Source organism: Colletes gigas, unplaced genomic scaffold, assembly GCF_013123115.1.
Source record: "Colletes gigas isolate AHSC1104 unplaced genomic scaffold, ASM1312311v1 Colletes_gigas_Sc00012, whole genome shotgun sequence".
Taxonomy (NCBI): domain Eukaryota; kingdom Metazoa; phylum Arthropoda; class Insecta; order Hymenoptera; family Colletidae; genus Colletes; species Colletes gigas.
In genome coordinates this window covers 8,751,464-8,769,334 of record NW_025106641.1, presented here as the reverse complement: position 1 = coordinate 8,769,334, position 17,871 = coordinate 8,751,464, and the positions used below count along the sequence as shown (strand labels likewise).

General features: G+C 37.2%; 1 protein-coding gene across 1 annotated transcript in view; it reads left to right on the top strand.

Annotated features, from left to right (window-relative positions):
* LOC122399111 (neurexin-1) overlaps positions 1 to 17,871 on the top strand; it is a 455,816-nt gene that overhangs the window by 200,138 nt on the left and 237,807 nt on the right. Inside the window, exon 5 of the mRNA XM_043399529.1 lies at positions 5,515 to 5,658. Within this exon, the coding sequence (XP_043255464.1) occupies positions 5,515 to 5,658 (144 nt within the window). The remainder of the gene's footprint in view (positions 1 to 5,514; positions 5,659 to 17,871) is intronic.

Sequence of the window (17,871 nt, the reverse complement as noted above, 5' to 3'; positions counted from 1 at the left end):
GAACATTGACGACAGTATTAACATGTTTTTCATTGGTCCAATCGAAAGTTCTTCGCGAATCGCTGAAGCATAAAGAGTTCCTGATGCGAGCAAGTCACGCGCTTTAATGGAAACAAAAAACTGTTTAATAACTTCGTACATATTAAATTTCGACCCATGTTTGTTGCAATTTTTCTGCCCCAATTGGCGAGTTCTATCCACCCAAAAGTTATAAACCCTTGCATAACTACCCTTTGTATATATATTAATATTAATCGACTCGAAACAGTGCAGAATTTTATACAAATTATCCGAACGATATCGCATTTATTTATTTGTAATTTTTGTTTCTAGCAACTCCTACGTATTCTCTCCTTTTCGAACTGATTTTGAGAAAATCTAGAGATAAGAAACCTATTTTCAAAGGGCCAAACAGAATTCTGTCGAAATGTTAGAAGATCCGATACTATTCAAACAGTTCTGATTTTAGAAGCTAATCCAATTCTAAGTACAAGTTACAATTTCCTATTTTAAGTGTCATTACACTGTAATCGAGTAATATCTATAAAAGTAAATGTTTCACTTAATGTCTCTGCGAACGACTTGGCGTCATTAAACTGATATCGAAACGTACCATGACTCCCTGTACGTCCCTTATGCTTCGATAGTACAATGGAACTTCTATTGCCCTAACGCTGAATTATTAGAATGCTCCACTATTCATTCTCCCCCTATTATATATCATCTCCTCGACGCAAGATTTAATTTCGAATTTCAAATGAAACACAAACAGAGAAATCCGCCACGGTAAAAGTTCGACTGAAACCTTATATGCAGATCGTCTATAAAAATTTCTGCCCCCCGGCGAACGAATTTGCATTTCATCCGCGAGTTTCGAAATTATTGCCAGTAAAATCTGTCTCGTCTTTCGGATCGCGTTTACAATTTGTTCCCCCTCCCTCACTGTTGCTGTATATTTTATTCGAACGGAATTATAACTTGGAAGTAGATTCATTTTTAACGAACATTTTCGAAGTTTCGGTAATTTCTCTTGTACCGAGAGGGGTACTCTTCAAACTCGCCTTGTTATTCCTTATAAGTACGTAACGCTTCGCGATTCCCTGAAAAATGTATATTTACTACGAGTCTTAAATTTCAAATAACAACGTTGTCGCAGTATGTTCCTGTTGAACCTGATTTTACCGTACCGAGCCGCAAATATATACTTGAAACTTTAAAGAACAACGTAAGCATAACACTATCTACTTGTCTCCATTATTCCTACCCTCCTTCGCTTTAGAACGGTTTCGCCAGTATTTTTATTCTTTTCTGGTCTCGTGTTTCGACCCTTCTTTTGTTACAAACACTATCATTCGAACAAAGTATTCTACAAATGTTTTAATCATGAGGAACTCGAATCTCATATAAGAAAATAATAGGTGTTTAATTCATAATAAAATTGTACATATTAGACACAGTAGATTCGTGGTTATTCAACACAGATTCAAATTACAGTGCAATGTTTGAACAAAGTATTCTACAAATGTTATATGAATAAAATAATATGTGTTTAATTCATAATAAAATTACTGTCAAGAAATTGTACATATTAAGTACAGTATCTGTAAAATAATTCAACAGAAATTCAAATTATAGTGCAAGTTCGTACGTTAAAAATAGTGGAAAGAGTTCGAGTGGCAAGTTCGAACGGCTTTCGAGGCAAGAGTTCAATGAAATCTGCTGAAAGCTTCGTTCGAATAGCTCCGCTTTCAGAAACTGATGTAACGCTAAGTACAGGTTCTAATTTCTCTGTCCAAGATGCTCTTGCCTTTGCCTGGGAGCTCGAGAACTTCGTGTCCCCCAAGTTCTAATTACAATTCTGAAGTTCCCCCGCCCCGTAATCGAGTTAATTGAAAATACGCACTGGAAAAGATGCAGATAACTTTCTTAATCTAAAGATTAATATGCAGGCTCGAATCGTAAATTCGATCGGTGAGGCGCTTATCTCGAGTGAATATTTACCCCGATATCAAATACATCGATCCTTTCATGCGGTGTAAAATCAAATTCTCGACAATATTTTTAATCTCGAACGAGTTTCGAATTATTTGTCGCGAGCAGCTCCGTTCCTAGGGCAATGATACTCGTAGACGGAACAGAGGCGCGCGAATATCGTTTACAGACGATCCACGGGTAAAGAATGGATCCACAAAGGAATAAAATTATCTAGTCAAGATCAAAAGAACGTTTCCACGGCGTCGGTGCTCGGTCGATGCAAACTACGTTTGTTTAACAGGATTGCTGTCGTTTTCTTCGGTCGTTTGTTGCATCGTTTCCAGGGCGATTCATTCGGCCCCCCTCGCGAGACGCGCAAAAACGAACGAGCATAAAGCTAGGAGAGCGGAAAGAGGATTCTGAGGATTTTACCCTTGGACGCGGCTAATGATACCTCCACGCGTGCGTCCTCCCTTTGAACGACGGGGTGGTGAAAAAAGCGAGCGCGGGCGTGTAGGTGGGCGTCTACGCGCCTCTCAGACACGAGATGAGAATTGTGGAAGTGATCTTCTGCTGGATAGCCGGGGCTTTCCATCCGCGAAAGTGTCGTTTTTTGCGAAGCGACGAACGCTACAATAGCGAACAGCTTGGTGATCCTTTTGATACGCGTGCACGGCTTTCGCGGGGATTGAAACGACGTGCTACGGAGGGGGAGATCGAAAGTGAGCAACGTTACGCTGTCAAGTGGGAAAGTTTAAACGGGGAGCCGTATTCTAAAACGCTCCTCGTGATTTCTGATCGTTCGCGGAACAGTTGCGCGAACGTTTACAGACGCGTTGATGGATATTATTTTGGGGTAATAATGCTCCCTTTGACGCTAGAACTGGTCAAAGTTGTTAGACATGGTACGGGAATAATTAATTAAACACACACGTCCTACTGTGAGGAATAGAATATTTAATGTGATGGTAATAGTTTAGATTTAATAGATAATTTTGACGTCTTCGAATTATTGTCTGGCTTCACAGTTCTCTTTTAAATCAAGAATTCATGCTGACACACAAAAATGACACATTCGTAGGTTCTAATAGAAATTGTTAGAAATTTATTTGACAGAATTTTTGCAAATTTACTGCGATCTTCTGTAAGAGAACGAATTACATTTATTTCCATTGCATTGAACATTTCTTCAAATATCTATTTTAATTTTTTTGCTACTAATAAACTGTAATTGTCGATGACTGTAGTGTTTAATACTGAAACACGAAGCTTTCAAAAAATTCTTGAAATTACGACAATTTTTATCGTGAGAGCATATATATAGCACATATATAGCAACGGAGGGGTCGGTCGAGCGCTTGTGAGAGCGCGAGCCCTCTAGTGGCGAACATGGAAAGCGACGCCACAACACAAATTCGGTTAGATATCATTTGAAGTAATAATATTCTCTTTAAAACTAGAACTATCGAACTGATCAAAATTCAGAATTTTTACTAACAATTGTTACAAATTTAATCGACTGTATTTATGCAAATTTACTGTGATCTTCTATAAGAGAATGAATAAACATTTATTTCCATTGTATGATGCATTTTTTCAAGTATCTATCATTTTAATTTTTTTGCTACTAAGAAACTATAATTGTCGATGGCTCTAGTGTTTAATACCTTCTGAGCCTTCTAGTACCTTAAAATTCAAAAAATTCTTGAAATTACGATAATTTTTCAAGTTATTTTTTACTGATTCGAATTGCATATGTAGAGTATAATTTAATTTCGCCATTTTGACGAGTATTTAATATACTCCGCGCATTTAATTTGCCAGCCACGTGGTTTGGATCTCGAATGTTGAGATCGAAGGATCTCCCTTAATAAAATTACCAGCCACGAAAGTGGCTCCGAGAACCGTCGCGACTGTTACGTCCCGTCCCCCCCCTCCCACGCGGATTGGCTGATGATTTGCGGTGGTAATGAACATTTCAATCGGCGAGTCGGTGCATTCAACCCCCGGAGTGGCGCGATTTGGCGCGACTCCAAAGCCATTAAAGCTCGTCTTATGGCCTTTTTGCCTGGCCTTGCCTCGGTGCACTTTTGTTTGGTCGCATGATAACAATGGAACGATGGAAAATAATGAGAGAGGTCTCGCCCGGCGTGCACTCGCGGCGGACGCGAGATCAGACGTCTCGAGACTGAATTAAAAACCTTGAGTGTATTAAAAAAAGAGGAGAGGGGGGGAGGAGAAAAAAAAAGGGAAAAGCTAGCGCGTCCCGCTCGTTGCTTTTAATTAAGTCGAAGTTAAAGCCGACGCATCTTCGCCGTGGCTTTATTAATTTTCGACAGAGTCGCGGGGGAACGTTTCTATTTGGACGCGGGTGGCGAACGTTCGAAAAGGAATCTCTCTGCCAAGCGAGACGCGAAGTTCGTTAAATTATTATTAGTTCGTAGTCCAAATAGTAGTGGCCTTTTGCAGGAGGTAATAATCAAAGTTAGTTATTTTTATTCGTTATACGTGAATAAAATTTGTCCAACTCTGATAATAATATTGATAAATTCACGAGTCATTAGACGTACTCTATTTTGTAAATGTGTATTGTAGAATTGTTTTTTGAAATTTCTCAAGTGAGTTAAGTTATTATTAGTTCGTAGTTTAAATGATAGTGGCATTTTGCAGGAGCTAATAATCAGAGTTATTTTGTTCTCTTAAAAATTGTTATTTGTTGTACGTGAATAAAATTTGCCCAGCTTTGATAATAATATTGATAAATTAAGTATTGTAGAATTGTATTTTGAAATTTCTCAAGTGAGATCTCTAACATTAAGTTTAAAATACCAAATAGTTCGAGCACCTATTATTTAGTTTGATTACCAATTAAGTGTAATTTCTTTTTCTGAAGATAAAATGAATGTCAAGCAATAATTGAGTTATAATAACGGTTTTAAAAGCTGCAAAAGAGTAAAAATTCGTTGGATCTGTTACTGTACACTCGCGACACAGTGTATCCATCTTCACAGTATTATGGTGCACCGCTGCACGGTGGTTAACCCCTAACTGCAGTCGTGCAAGTTTTGGTGTGTAACCACACTCGTGCGGTTCCAAGAATCGCTCTAAAAAAGAGCTGTAAAACGAAGAAAATAATTTAACTGTTTTTTAAAACTATCTTTATTATATACCTTCCTGATTAAACTACTGAAACTCAACCACAAATATTAGTCCTTTCTGTATGTTTATTTTGAAGACTTTTTATTAGCAAAGAAGACCACTATCAAAGTATTAAACTGAATAAAAATAATATTGTTTTGGTTAATCGAAAAAGAATTCTGCAATCAATATTATCTTTATAAACTACTGAAACTCAACTACGAATTTTAGTCTTTTCTGTATGTTTATTTTGAAGACTTTTTATTAGCAAAGAAGACCACTATCAATATATTAAACTAAATAAAAATAATATTAATCAATATTATCTTTATAGTTCTTATTAGTACGATAAGCCAGTGGAGTTACATTTGTATTAAATAATTTAAATTTTGTTTGTTACAGATAAAGCGTCTTCCGAGGCATCTTTCAGAGGGACGGAGTATCTCACGATAGATTTGAGCAAGGGCACTCCAATCCTGAGCACTCAGGAATCCGTAATGTTGCAATTCAAAACGAGACAGCCGAATGGACTTCTGTTTTACTCCGGTGAGTGTACGAGTAAGTTCGTAATCAAACAATATCTATATATTTTTACGCATTAGAATCAAGTCGAATTCCAAAAGCATTTTCATACGCAAAACATTCCCATTAACAGCTTTCGTCTTGCTACAGAGCTTGAGATTACGATGTTAATTCTAAAAAAATTATTTTTGCGGAAGAACATGTTTGAAACGCTCTGATCATCGACAATTATATTTTATACACATTTCAAACGAAGTTAGGCAAACGTGTTAGGATAACAATGTTTTTCACAGATGGACCGCTGCAGTTGCAAAGTGCACACTATTTTTCAGTCTCTGAATTTAATTATATTCTCTAATACAATTTTCTAATCGACGAAAAATATAAAATCTGATGGTATGTAATATTCATAGTACCTCGAGTCAAATGACATACATATGTGCGAGTACATTTAGGTGCACTATAAAACAGTACCGTATAATTTTATCTGCATGCACGTATCGTGTTTTGCATAATTACCCGGTTCCAAAGACGTTAAAATAAGCAGACCACTGCGATTCGTAAGGAACTTTCTAATTGGTATGATAATTACGAGTTGCCAAGTTAAGGAAAACAGGAGTTACAAATCGCCTCGTTCTCGAAAATAACAAACGCAATTCTGATAAATCTTCTAAATTATACCTTCATATTTAAAGTCACACGAAACTGAATTGAATCGTAATAAAATATGCACAAATATAAATACAGTCAACCCTCTCGCGAGATAATGTTCCAATAATTTCTCGAACGGTTTCGATTTCTGTTCGGTTAATACGATCGAAGGTGAAACGGAACGTTCGATTTTATCTGCCCGGTTAAATATAAATTCGTGCACGCAGGCTGCGTGGGTATCGATCGAAACTAGGGTCGTGAAAGTAAATTTTTCGCGGGCGAAAAATAAAACCCGTACTATAATGTGGTCGTCTAAATTTCCGGCGCGCGCTGCATCCATGAATTTTGTTCGCTGCACGCCGAAACCTTCTGCGGCTTTCGTATAAATTAAATATACATAGGGACACCGAAATATTCGCGTCGGTCGCATTGCAGTCGCCGTTTCTTACAACCACTCGGTCCTCTGCGCGACCAAAGGCACGGGGTTAAAAAGTGAGCGTGTCCCGGTATCTCGTAGATTGCTTTAAAGCTGCAGATGGGTTGTCCGCTCGGAGATTCGTCGAATCATACCTCAAAAGGCAAAGTTTAATTTTAGAGCAGCTACAACTAACGTCTCGTTCCACGATGAATTAAATATTTAGCAGAATTCTTGCATTCTTTATATCCGTTTCCTAACGATCACGCGAACTGTCACGGACTCGAGATTTCAATGTCAACGATATTTTTATAAATAAAGTTATTTGCTTCTGCGGTGTTACAATTGACACGAAAATAGGAAGCTTGAAACACACGTAAATGTAATTTTATATTCTCGTGATGTTTCGACGAATGAAAGAGCAAAATAAGTTTTGTTTAAAGAGTAATATCAATTTTAATATTTTTTGTGAATTAAGTCGTATGACTGCAAATGTTACCACGATCAAAAATATTCATTTGTTAAATAGTAAAGGATATAATTGATACGAAATGTTATAATTAATATGAAAATAGAAGGCTTGAAAACGTTCGAAACACATAAGTGTAATCTTATATTCTCGTGATGTTTCAAGGAATGAAAAATCAAAATAATTTTTGTCCAAAGCATACTATCAATTACTAAAATAAATTTAATTATTTTTTGTGAATTAAATCGACTGCAAATGATACCACAGCCAAAAATATTCATTTATTAAATAGTAAGGGATATAATTGATATGAAAATAGAAGGGTTGAAAACGTTCGAAACAGATAAATGTAATTTTATATTCTCGTGATGTTTCGACGAATGAAAGAGCAAAATAAGTTTTGTTTAAAGCATACTATCAATAACAAAAATTATTTAAATTATATTAAAATTATAATTAAATTTAAATTATTTTTAATTATTTTTTTGTGAATTAAGTTGACTGCAAATGTTACCAAAGCCAAAAATATTGATTCGTCGAATAGCAAAGGATATAATCACGCGAATAAAAGGAACACCGTGAGCATTCTGTTCGGTTATGTCATTGATACTGCGCAAAGGAATCCCGTTTAATATAGGGGTATTGTTTAAGGGGGCCATTGTCTGCTCGTGTCCCTTCGAAAGGTAGGAACTTGTGATTTACTCCCGTGAAATCAAACTCCCCCAGAAGAGTAGAAACTCTCGGAGTGGTTAAATCCTTCAAGGACTTGGGCTTTGTTCCCACGCTTGGAGCTAATCGTTAATGGCGACCTTATGTTTATTTGATTCATTGCCACCGTAAAATTAAAGGGGAACTTCTGCGGAATAACGAGAATAACGAGACGCGAAGAGAAGTTCTATCAGCTATTAAGAATGATAATAACGGGGACGTCGTATTACCATTGAATTCGACGGCTCGTTATTCCGAAGATTGAACGTTCCCGTAACTACAGACCTGTTGGTTATACGAAATAAACGACGGAACGTTCAATCTCTGATCTAAAATGTCTGTTTAAAGAACTCCGTGTCCGGTAAAGGAAATTTTCGGACAAGGTTTCCATTTCTAATGTGAAAAGCCACTTGTTGGATGACGAAATCCCCACGCAAGGTCGGAACAATCACTATCGTTCGCAGCTCTGATATTCCTATAGAGAATCGTGATCAGTATCGATGCCTTTTATGTCCGTGGTACAGAGGATGGGGATTTAATCACAACATCAATGATTCACCGACAGCCAGGTGTCCCTGGCAGCGTCGCGGATACCGGCTCCAGCTAATATCCTAGCTTTACGAAACCAATAATTACCGCCAGAGACTAGCTATCCGTGGTTTCTTATTGATGTCAATCCCAAAGGAATCCATCGCGATAACGTATCGCCGTCTCCGTCGCTGGAATTTCGTCCGACAGAGCGGATTCGAATCGACGGATATAATATCTCGAGCGTAATCTCCCGGCGACGCTCATTACCGGGGCCGCAACCGACAAATAGAAGGAAATAAACGCGTCCTGGTGACTGTTTGAGGCACGGAAAAATCGAGCTGACGGTAATTGAGATCGCGATCCGGCACGGCACGTACGCTGACATTTTTATACGGGTTACTGTTGCAGAAGGGTCTCCGATTATTGGAAATAACGTTGAACTACACGGTCGTGTGCGATCGAGCAGTAACCTCAAACGTTGGGAATGAATTTCGATTTTTTATAAAGGTTAAAAACCTTGAAAAGACGCGATAAAGGTGGGCTGGTCGAATATTTTTCTATAAATATAGAATAGATGTGTGATCGATGGAGTACTTGTGAGAGAGCGTAGCCCTCTGCTGGCGAATGTAGCAACTGTTGGCATAAATATGTTACTCGATGCGTCTTCATTCGATTACTAGCTACGAACATTTGTAAATGTCAAAAGTTAAATTGATAGACAACGTGTGATAGATGCAACGATTTGTACATATTAAAATTTAAATTGACGTACGTAACGAGAATATTCGAATGTATAAATATGCAAATTGACAGATCCTGATGGTCAGTCGCGGTTAAAAGCTATTTCGGATAAATGTACACGGTATAAAAAAAAGTGTATGTATAGATCGAGCAAAAGTTTTTGATTTCAAATCGGTTTATATATTCAGACCCCACTTACAAATATTTTGTGTGCAATTTGCATCATTTCGAAATACAAACACGCTGCAATAAATATTTATATTTCTTTTTCGAAGTTTTCCAGATATTTTCTTGCACGTTTTAAATTAACCGCCATCGCAACCGCCATATTGAATTTTTGATATTGATCCCTCTAGCGGCTGGTCGGAACACTACCGCGTAATCGTCGCGGTAAATTCAGTGAGAAATGTGATCATTCGGGACAGATTTCCTTCACGCAACGTGGTTTTGCTGTATTAAAATTTTAATTGACAAACTTATATTCAACTACTCGCATGACTCGTTGTAAAATGATGCAGTTGATAGATAGTCTTTGTGGAGTTAGCGTAGCGTGGACCAAAGCATTGGACAATGACAAATCCCCCTGAATTCAAGACTGTTTTATTTTATTTACATTTTTCTAATATTTTTTTATATTGAAATTACAAACTATTATTATAATTATTTTGCTACGCATTTTTAAACCTACGAGTAGGTTACACGGAGAAAAAATATTAAAAACTGTAAATTGAATTTGAATTAAATTAAAAATTTTTCCCACGGAGTCGTGCTTCCGTAAATTAATTTCAAAATGCAGCGTGAATATCCTTCAAGAGTCCATTGGCTGTGACCTATATTTTCCAATTTAAATTATTTCACGAGATGCACTAATTTTTACTGTAAAGTGCAACAGTTCGTGCATTATCGAATATTCTGTTCGTAGAAATGGACGTTTCCATAAAAAGTTTTACGGTGGTTCGTAAAGAACTATTTCTTTAAACAAATTTAACAGAACGATAATATACAGAAATAAATTCTAAAATAAGAGGGTTTTATATGAGGAATTAATATTAATTTTTATATATAACAGAAATTGTTCTAATCGTTTCATCGTTGAATAATTAAGTTTACATATTACGTTAACATTTTCTTGCCAGATTATCGAAACAATCTGCAAGATTGTGGCGACCGTTACGACGAACACTTTGTACACCATTGATCAATATTAGTCATTAAGGTCATGACAAGGCAGGGTTAGAAGTCTTTGAAAGCAAAAAAAAAGACTAATTGTATGTTTTATAGTCGATTTTTATCTCCTCCGTAAAATGTTTCTAACACCTTCGTCCTAGTAATTCTCGTACTAATAAACGATAACGGGTCATGTAATTTCTTCTAACACAAACTTTATCCAGCAAAAAAATTAATCGTTTTAGCGCTGTATCTATTTATCATTTACGAAACAGTATTAGTTTTAAATAAGTTGTATGAAACTATTTATAGTTGCTATTAGTTAATATCAAAGAACCAATTCGTCTCTTCTAATTCGTAACTCGCAGAGGGGTAAATAACACGAGAATGGTTTTATCTGCTTTTCCTAAAAAAGTGTGGAATTCAAATTTTTTTACGAGAACAATGCATAACACTCCTATTCATATATGTCGCCACGGACGGTTGGGATTGACGACCTTCCAAGCAGTGCTTCCCAACTTCTCCAAAAACACGACCAAAATAATTTAGTGATCCATCGTGCAATTCTACGAACGTTTATTAAAACAAAAATATCATATACAAACTAATATTCTTTACAATTTTTTGAACTTAATCATTTCTGTACTACAAAAAGCGTCAATTTATTTTTCGCGACGAGTGATACATATATCTTTGGTAAAAGAAATGAACGAAGCGCGTCGTATTCGAAGTTTCGAAATGAACGGTCAAGATCAAGATCAAGATCAACTGGTTAATTAACATCGATGAACAGAGTCCTCTTAGGCGTTCTAACTGTACATCGAAGTTCTTACCTACATTCGACACAATGTTCGTTGGTTCTGGAACGAACAGCCTACCCCCTAGCGTACGAACGAACCCTAAAAATTCCGTTCGAAACAATTTCGACGCAGGCATATTTAACGTGCGCTAAACAATGCGCGGGAGTAGCCGCGACGGGGTCACGAGCCGAAACTGACGAAACTGCCGGAAACGTAACAGGCGGATGAGAAATGCAAGTAGAGCAGTGAAAAAATGGGGGCTGGCGGTGGAAACCGAGGTGGTGGGTCGGTTGGAACTTTGGGCGATGGTGCACGCGGCGGAAAAGGGCGTGTTGTTCATTACGCAAAGAATTTATACGACCTGATGGAGCGGTTCGTTAACACAAGTTGTTGCGTTGCACGTGGAAAATAGAAGTCGATTCAGAATGTGAGAATGAGAAATATTAGTTCAATTATCGATATCTTATCGATACCATAGACGACATATACGAATAGACCTTTCATCCAATGTATTTTTTCGACCATTTTTGTGTCACTCTTAACAATATCAATGGGTTTAGAAAGAAGGGTAAATGAGACAGAAAATGAAATTAACAGAAATTTTACGGAAATGTTGTTTAATACTTTTTTTTAGGAATCCATGAGCTCTACTTCAGAAATAAATTTCAATTAAATATATTAACTATTATAGGAGTTGTGGTCGTTTGAAAATTGGACCACTTTCATGGGGTTTTTCTCAGTTTTCGGGGGTAAGGACTAACTTTTCAAACATTCTCAGAATTTCTGCACATTCTTTACCAAAATACGCGTCGTTTGCCTCTTGAAACATTAAAATCCCCCAATCCGTTCAGAAGTTATGATGTTTTAAAGGTACGCATGAAATTTCAGTGAAACATATCGACGATATGGTCAGACAGTATATTTTCGGTAATGAATTTTTTTCTCGAAAGTGCGTAGGATTTCGAGGGTATATCTATTCACCAAAAATGATTATAATTAACCCCTGTAAGTAAAAATAATTTTTTTAGAACGATTTGAAATTTTTTATTTTCGTCGTGTTTAGACACCTGCCAGCCCCCCAATTTTTTTGGTTTTCATTAAATTTGACGCTCTACGGAAATTTTGTGTAATACTTTTTTGTGGGTGTCCATGAGCACTACTTCAGAAAAAAATTTCATTGAAATATATTCACTATTCTACGAGTTATGGTCGTTCGAAAATTAATTACGAAGGAATCATACAAAATTCATTCCCCAACAAACATATTTGTACATTCATGTTTAATTCATGCTCGACTCTTGGAAATAATTTGGTCAGCTTTTGAGAATATCGTGAGCACGTTTCGTTCCTCGACGATGAATACACTGTGCAGAGTTTGTCTTTCATACACACAATTCCTGTACGATTTCGTACCCTGTTTGTTGAGCAAGGCGATGAGCATAATTTTGATTTTGAATTGTTCCAAATGAAACTTCGAATCCACTGCATGCTGGCGAAGTTTCGCCTCACAATCCATGAGCCATCACCAGTGACAATGCAGAAAATTTGCATTCTCTTTGCATACAAGTACAAAGGAAGTTCGCACGGGATACAACTCTTCTCTGCTTTTGTTCGAAGGAGCAGTGCTGGAAGAACTTTGCACGGATATTATCCTTCCCCAATTCTCTATATAAAATCGAATTCTCTCCTTACTCAGATTTTCTTAAACATTTAAATTATTCAATTAAACAAACGGGGCGTAAGGTAACAGAGAGTTTTCAATATTTTATAAATTTTCGAAATTTTAACGTATCGTTTGATCATCTCTTTCCACGCGTTGGCGAACATTTTGCGTGTGTGGTGGTTTAACAATGGTGACGTCAATGGCGACGTCAAACGCGTACGTGGGAAGTTTCTTGCGTCCAAAGAACCCACCTCTTCCTTTCCAAACGATAATAATGAGCCATAAATCATCATTCTCGAAACAATTTCTTATTCCAATCGTGACTTAATAAACAAAGGTTATCAAGTGTTCAATATTTTCTGAAACAACCTAACAGTTTATAGTGTATCGTTCTATCGATATCTCGCGTAACTTTGAACAGTTCTCTGTTCATTTTAATACAGCAACTTCATTAATTTCGCCGCCACGAGTCGTGGTATTAATTATGTTATGAATCAGTTCTAAATTGACGCGAAATGAAAGGATTCGAAGGAAACATCAATAACATTGCCTGACCTACTCCCGCTTATAGATATACGTACTCGAAGTATCAATTTATCGGATCTCCAAGTAAACTGCTATTTCTATGCCGTTCCTCGGTATATTATATTCAATGTGCAAACACTACGTCGAATAAAAATGTCTCGAAGACAAATGGTTTCGCAGGCCCATGTTCATTAGGGCTCCTTTTCTAGGCCACAGAAGTAGAATATCGTGGTAAATATTTCTGACACGCTTTAGACTCACTGTGTACACCACTAACACGTGAAATAGATTTCTGAACACGCCTGACGTTTCTATAATGTTCTCTTTGCAACGCAAGATGGGTGATTATCAAGGTACACTGAAATAAACTTCTCAAATAGAAAGTGTAATAAGAAAAGTAATTTTACACGCAAGTTTTCACACTGTGAACACCTAAGTCATCATTCCATGGACTCGGAGAACAAATGGTAAAGACACTCAGCGTCATCGATTACTTTCTTCGAAGAATCTTTGTTCCTTTCCTGACGGATGCCTCTCTTTTGTTCCGTTCTGCTTCGCTCGAGGTCCAACTTTCTTCCGCAAGAAACGACGCGTTTTTCCGTTTGAACTACCATGTTGATCCTGTTGAAGCTGCACTCTTGATGGCCCCTTGGATTCTTTCTAATTTTATCTAGAAACGCTGTAGTATTTTCAAAAGATACATTTTCAAATGCACCAATTTAATAATATTATTTCCACGAAGCAACGTGTTCTTGAAATGTCTATTTTTGGGAAGCAGAGGTCTCGTTTGCTTATAGTATAGTGCCAGCCAGCGGTAAAAGCGATCATCCACGATGTCCACCGATATGTTTAGAAGTTATCTTTTGCACGTGCTACGGAGATTCGGCGGAACAAAAATCCGCGACGCGGAACTCGTACCGACAGCGTGGCCACGCGAACCGTGCAAAAATGTGCATAATTTAAGCGAGGTGACCATAGGTATAGCTTATCTGGAGAACAAATGAGCGACCAGGGGCCAGTACTGCGGAGCTAGCAGAGATGCAATGTGGCAAAGTAGAACGTGCGGCGTGTGTGCGTGTTTGTGTGTTACAGCATTGCGGAACCGACGCGTGTATAGGTTTTCGGTTCACGGTGCTCTGCAGCCTCTTCCTTCTCCCTTTTGCCCCTACCTTTACCTGCGATGCGGCTGCACTAGATATTTCCGTTCCTTTATCGCGATACGTATCGTCCAATCCTGTTATTTGATGCTAGAATTATTAACGACTAGTTTTTGCTTCCCGATATTGACTGGTTCGCTGCTATAAAGAATATACGGCCAACTCTGGGAAAAATTCGAGCGGGAGATTCTAGAGGCCAAAATAAGTGGAAAATCAAGAATACCAATTTATTGATCGAGGCTACGTTGAAACGTTATTAACGATTATAGTTCCATATCGGCCGGAAAATTTTTCGGCGGAAAAAAAAATTTCAAAACATTCTGGAAAAAATATTTCTGGCTGCGGGGGTCCATTACGATCATTTTTGGTGAATTGACATACCCTCGAAATCCTACACACTTTCGAGAAAAAAATTCCTTAAGATGTAATGGCTGACCATACATTGACATGTTTCACTGAAAGTGTTCGGCGAAAAAAAATTTTATCAAATCGTTCTGGAAAAATTATTTTCAGTTTCAGGGGTTAGTTACAATCATTTTTGGTGAATAGACATACCCCCGAAATCTTACGCATTTTCGAGAAAAAAATTCAGAAAGATGTGAAATTTTTCGACGAAATTAAAAACTTTCAAATCATTCTGAAAAAATTATTATTAGTTCCAGGGGTCAATTACAATCATTTTAGGTCAAAAGACATACCCTCGAAATCGTAACCATTTGCGAGAAAAAAATTCGTGTAGGTGTACTAATTTTATTAAGAATTTTGTTAATAACTTCTTATCGAAGCTTTAATCAACTAATTTGTATTCTTGATTTTCGTCTTATTTTGAACTCTAGAATACCTCATTAAAATTTTTCCAAGAGTAGCCGAACACCCTATATATTTTTTTTTACGCTTCTTCCTATCACTCGAAAGCACTAAAATCGAAACTTTAATCGGTTTTCTTTCGTTTTTCCCGCACAACGTGCTTCCAAGCTTCAATTCATAACGCATTTAACTTGCATTTCGTTCTTCACGCACACTCATACCTCATCAGCGACATATCTCTGCACCTTTATTTACAAAAACTTGTTTGTTCAAACAGGAAAGGGATCCAAATCCAACCCATCCGGTAACTAAAAGCTTATATCTTAGTAGCTGTTAATGTTTCATGTGAACATCGATGGTGTTTTGCTTTCAATTACTTCTAATTTTCAATGTTCTCTCGACAAACATTTGTTGGTAAGATTTTGTGTTCTTTTTCTTTTAAACTTTAGCTGTTAGACGTAGTTACTAAAACTACGATGTCTGAATGTTTGAATTTACTATAGGGATTAAAATTTATTCCATAATTTGCATCGATCTTTGCTACTTTTTTTATTTATTTTACAATTGTGTCGTTGTGAAAAGTGTTTCAATCAGCAAGCTTTGTTTCATCGATCATAGCTGTTTTCTTTTTGTTGAATAACATTGTACAGAAACATGTAAATAATATAATCTCAAAACACAAATATGAACAAATTTTATTCCAAGGGCCAACACCTCCAGTATTTTGATCAAAACAATAAAATCAGGTGTTCTGTTCCACGATCTATATTTTGTACAATTATTCTCACTGTTAGAGTTTGTTGTCAAAGTTTGAAATCTTCCATATTTCTTTCGTACAGATGAATGTCAAATGTGCTTAATTTCGCCCAAAGATGCAACCCTATCTTCACGGACACAGGTGTCTGTGTCTTCGTAGTTGCACACTTTTTCTCCATTTTATTTGACCCTTGCATTTGAACGCTTGATGCGCGTCGAGGATTACCATAAATGAATAAACGCTGAATTTTAACGGCAGCGCACCACCAATCGTCCCGTCGACGTGTCAGCTTTCGTTGTCCCGCGATAAAGCTTTACATCTCCCTCGAATTTCAATTCTGTTCACTCTACGTCGTCACGTGGCTCCCAAGAGAAGGCTCGAAATTTGAAAAGTGAAAAAACGTGAGCGCGAACACCACCGAAACGAAAACGGTTTCGAACCGTGGACGTCGCTGAATTTCTCGCAAACGAAATATTCTTTAACGCGTTCTTTAAATTATTAAACAAATTTTGTTATTATCTGCGCGAGATTGATCGCGAAAATGAGTAAGATCGTTAATTTATTAAACGGATTACCTGTCGCGCTTCGATCCAGTGAACTATCGTTCGAATAAAAATGTACTCGTTACTCGTCGTAATCTATCACTGTTATTAATTCTCGTTAAAGGAAACGTGAAACAGTTTTTTGCCGGCGAACTCCGCGAAATTTATATCGAACGTACGAGGTATCGTATATTGCGCCCGCCGTTCACATTGTCTCTATAAAGTTATGTTACACGAGCAATATTTTCTGTATACGCGGGATCCGAATTAACAGTTTATAGTGCCCGCGTCGAAATAAATTTTTTATGTCGCTGTTATTACATCGACGTCGCTCGATTTGTTCAGCGCGTCGCTTAAAATGCAAAAAGCCCCCGCGGATCGGAACGTGGCTTCCGGTCGAAAGGAAAGCCGCGTGTAATAATTTTACGCGACCCGCGGTTACGAGTTTTATGCCACCCCATATTGTTCGAAGTTAATTATGCTCGTTGCAAATTTAATGCCGCGTCATAATGCACCGACCCGCGTTCGTTCTTTTCCGGCTCGCGCGCGAGGCCAGCGAGAAGAAAAGAAAAAAGGGTAAACGTTCGTACGAAATACGAGAATTTTAACGTGAGAAACGAGGAGCATGTTCTTACGATAATAAAAGGAAATATAATTCCTACAAGCAGGTGCAGTTTTTACGCGGCCGGCAATAAAACAGAGTTTCCTTTTGTGTTTACCTAGAAAATAAGCTTTCCCTTTATTCCCGTTAAATTATATTTATTTCACCGATTCCCACGGAATTCTCGTACGTTTCACTTTGTCGCATATTTTTAACCGACTCGTTTCGAAACAGCTTTTACCCACCGTGATATTTATTTAACAAATGAATACGTCATACGTGTACGTAGATTTATTCCATTTATCGATATACAAAGTGTGGTACGTAACTGTTGCCACGATTCTTCAGGCTGATCAATTTTTAATCGACCACGAATTAAAACGTAAACAATTTTAAAAATATTCATTTGACTTTCCTGAAAGGCACAGTTCAAGTGACTTTGATCTCAGAAATCTTGGTTCGATCAGTGTCGAGTAACTGAAATATTACATTGAATCCAAAGTATTTATGTGTCCTGTCTAGGTTTATTTTCTTTAATGACTTTAATAATTCATTTCTGCGAATAACAAACACTTTCAAACAGTCCTTGAACGTCTAATTTAAATATGTATCGTATGCATATCATTACCGTAATTTAACATTTAATTATTCGTAACAATATTATCTTTCAGTCTGTTATACCTCGACGCTGTTTTACTCGGTG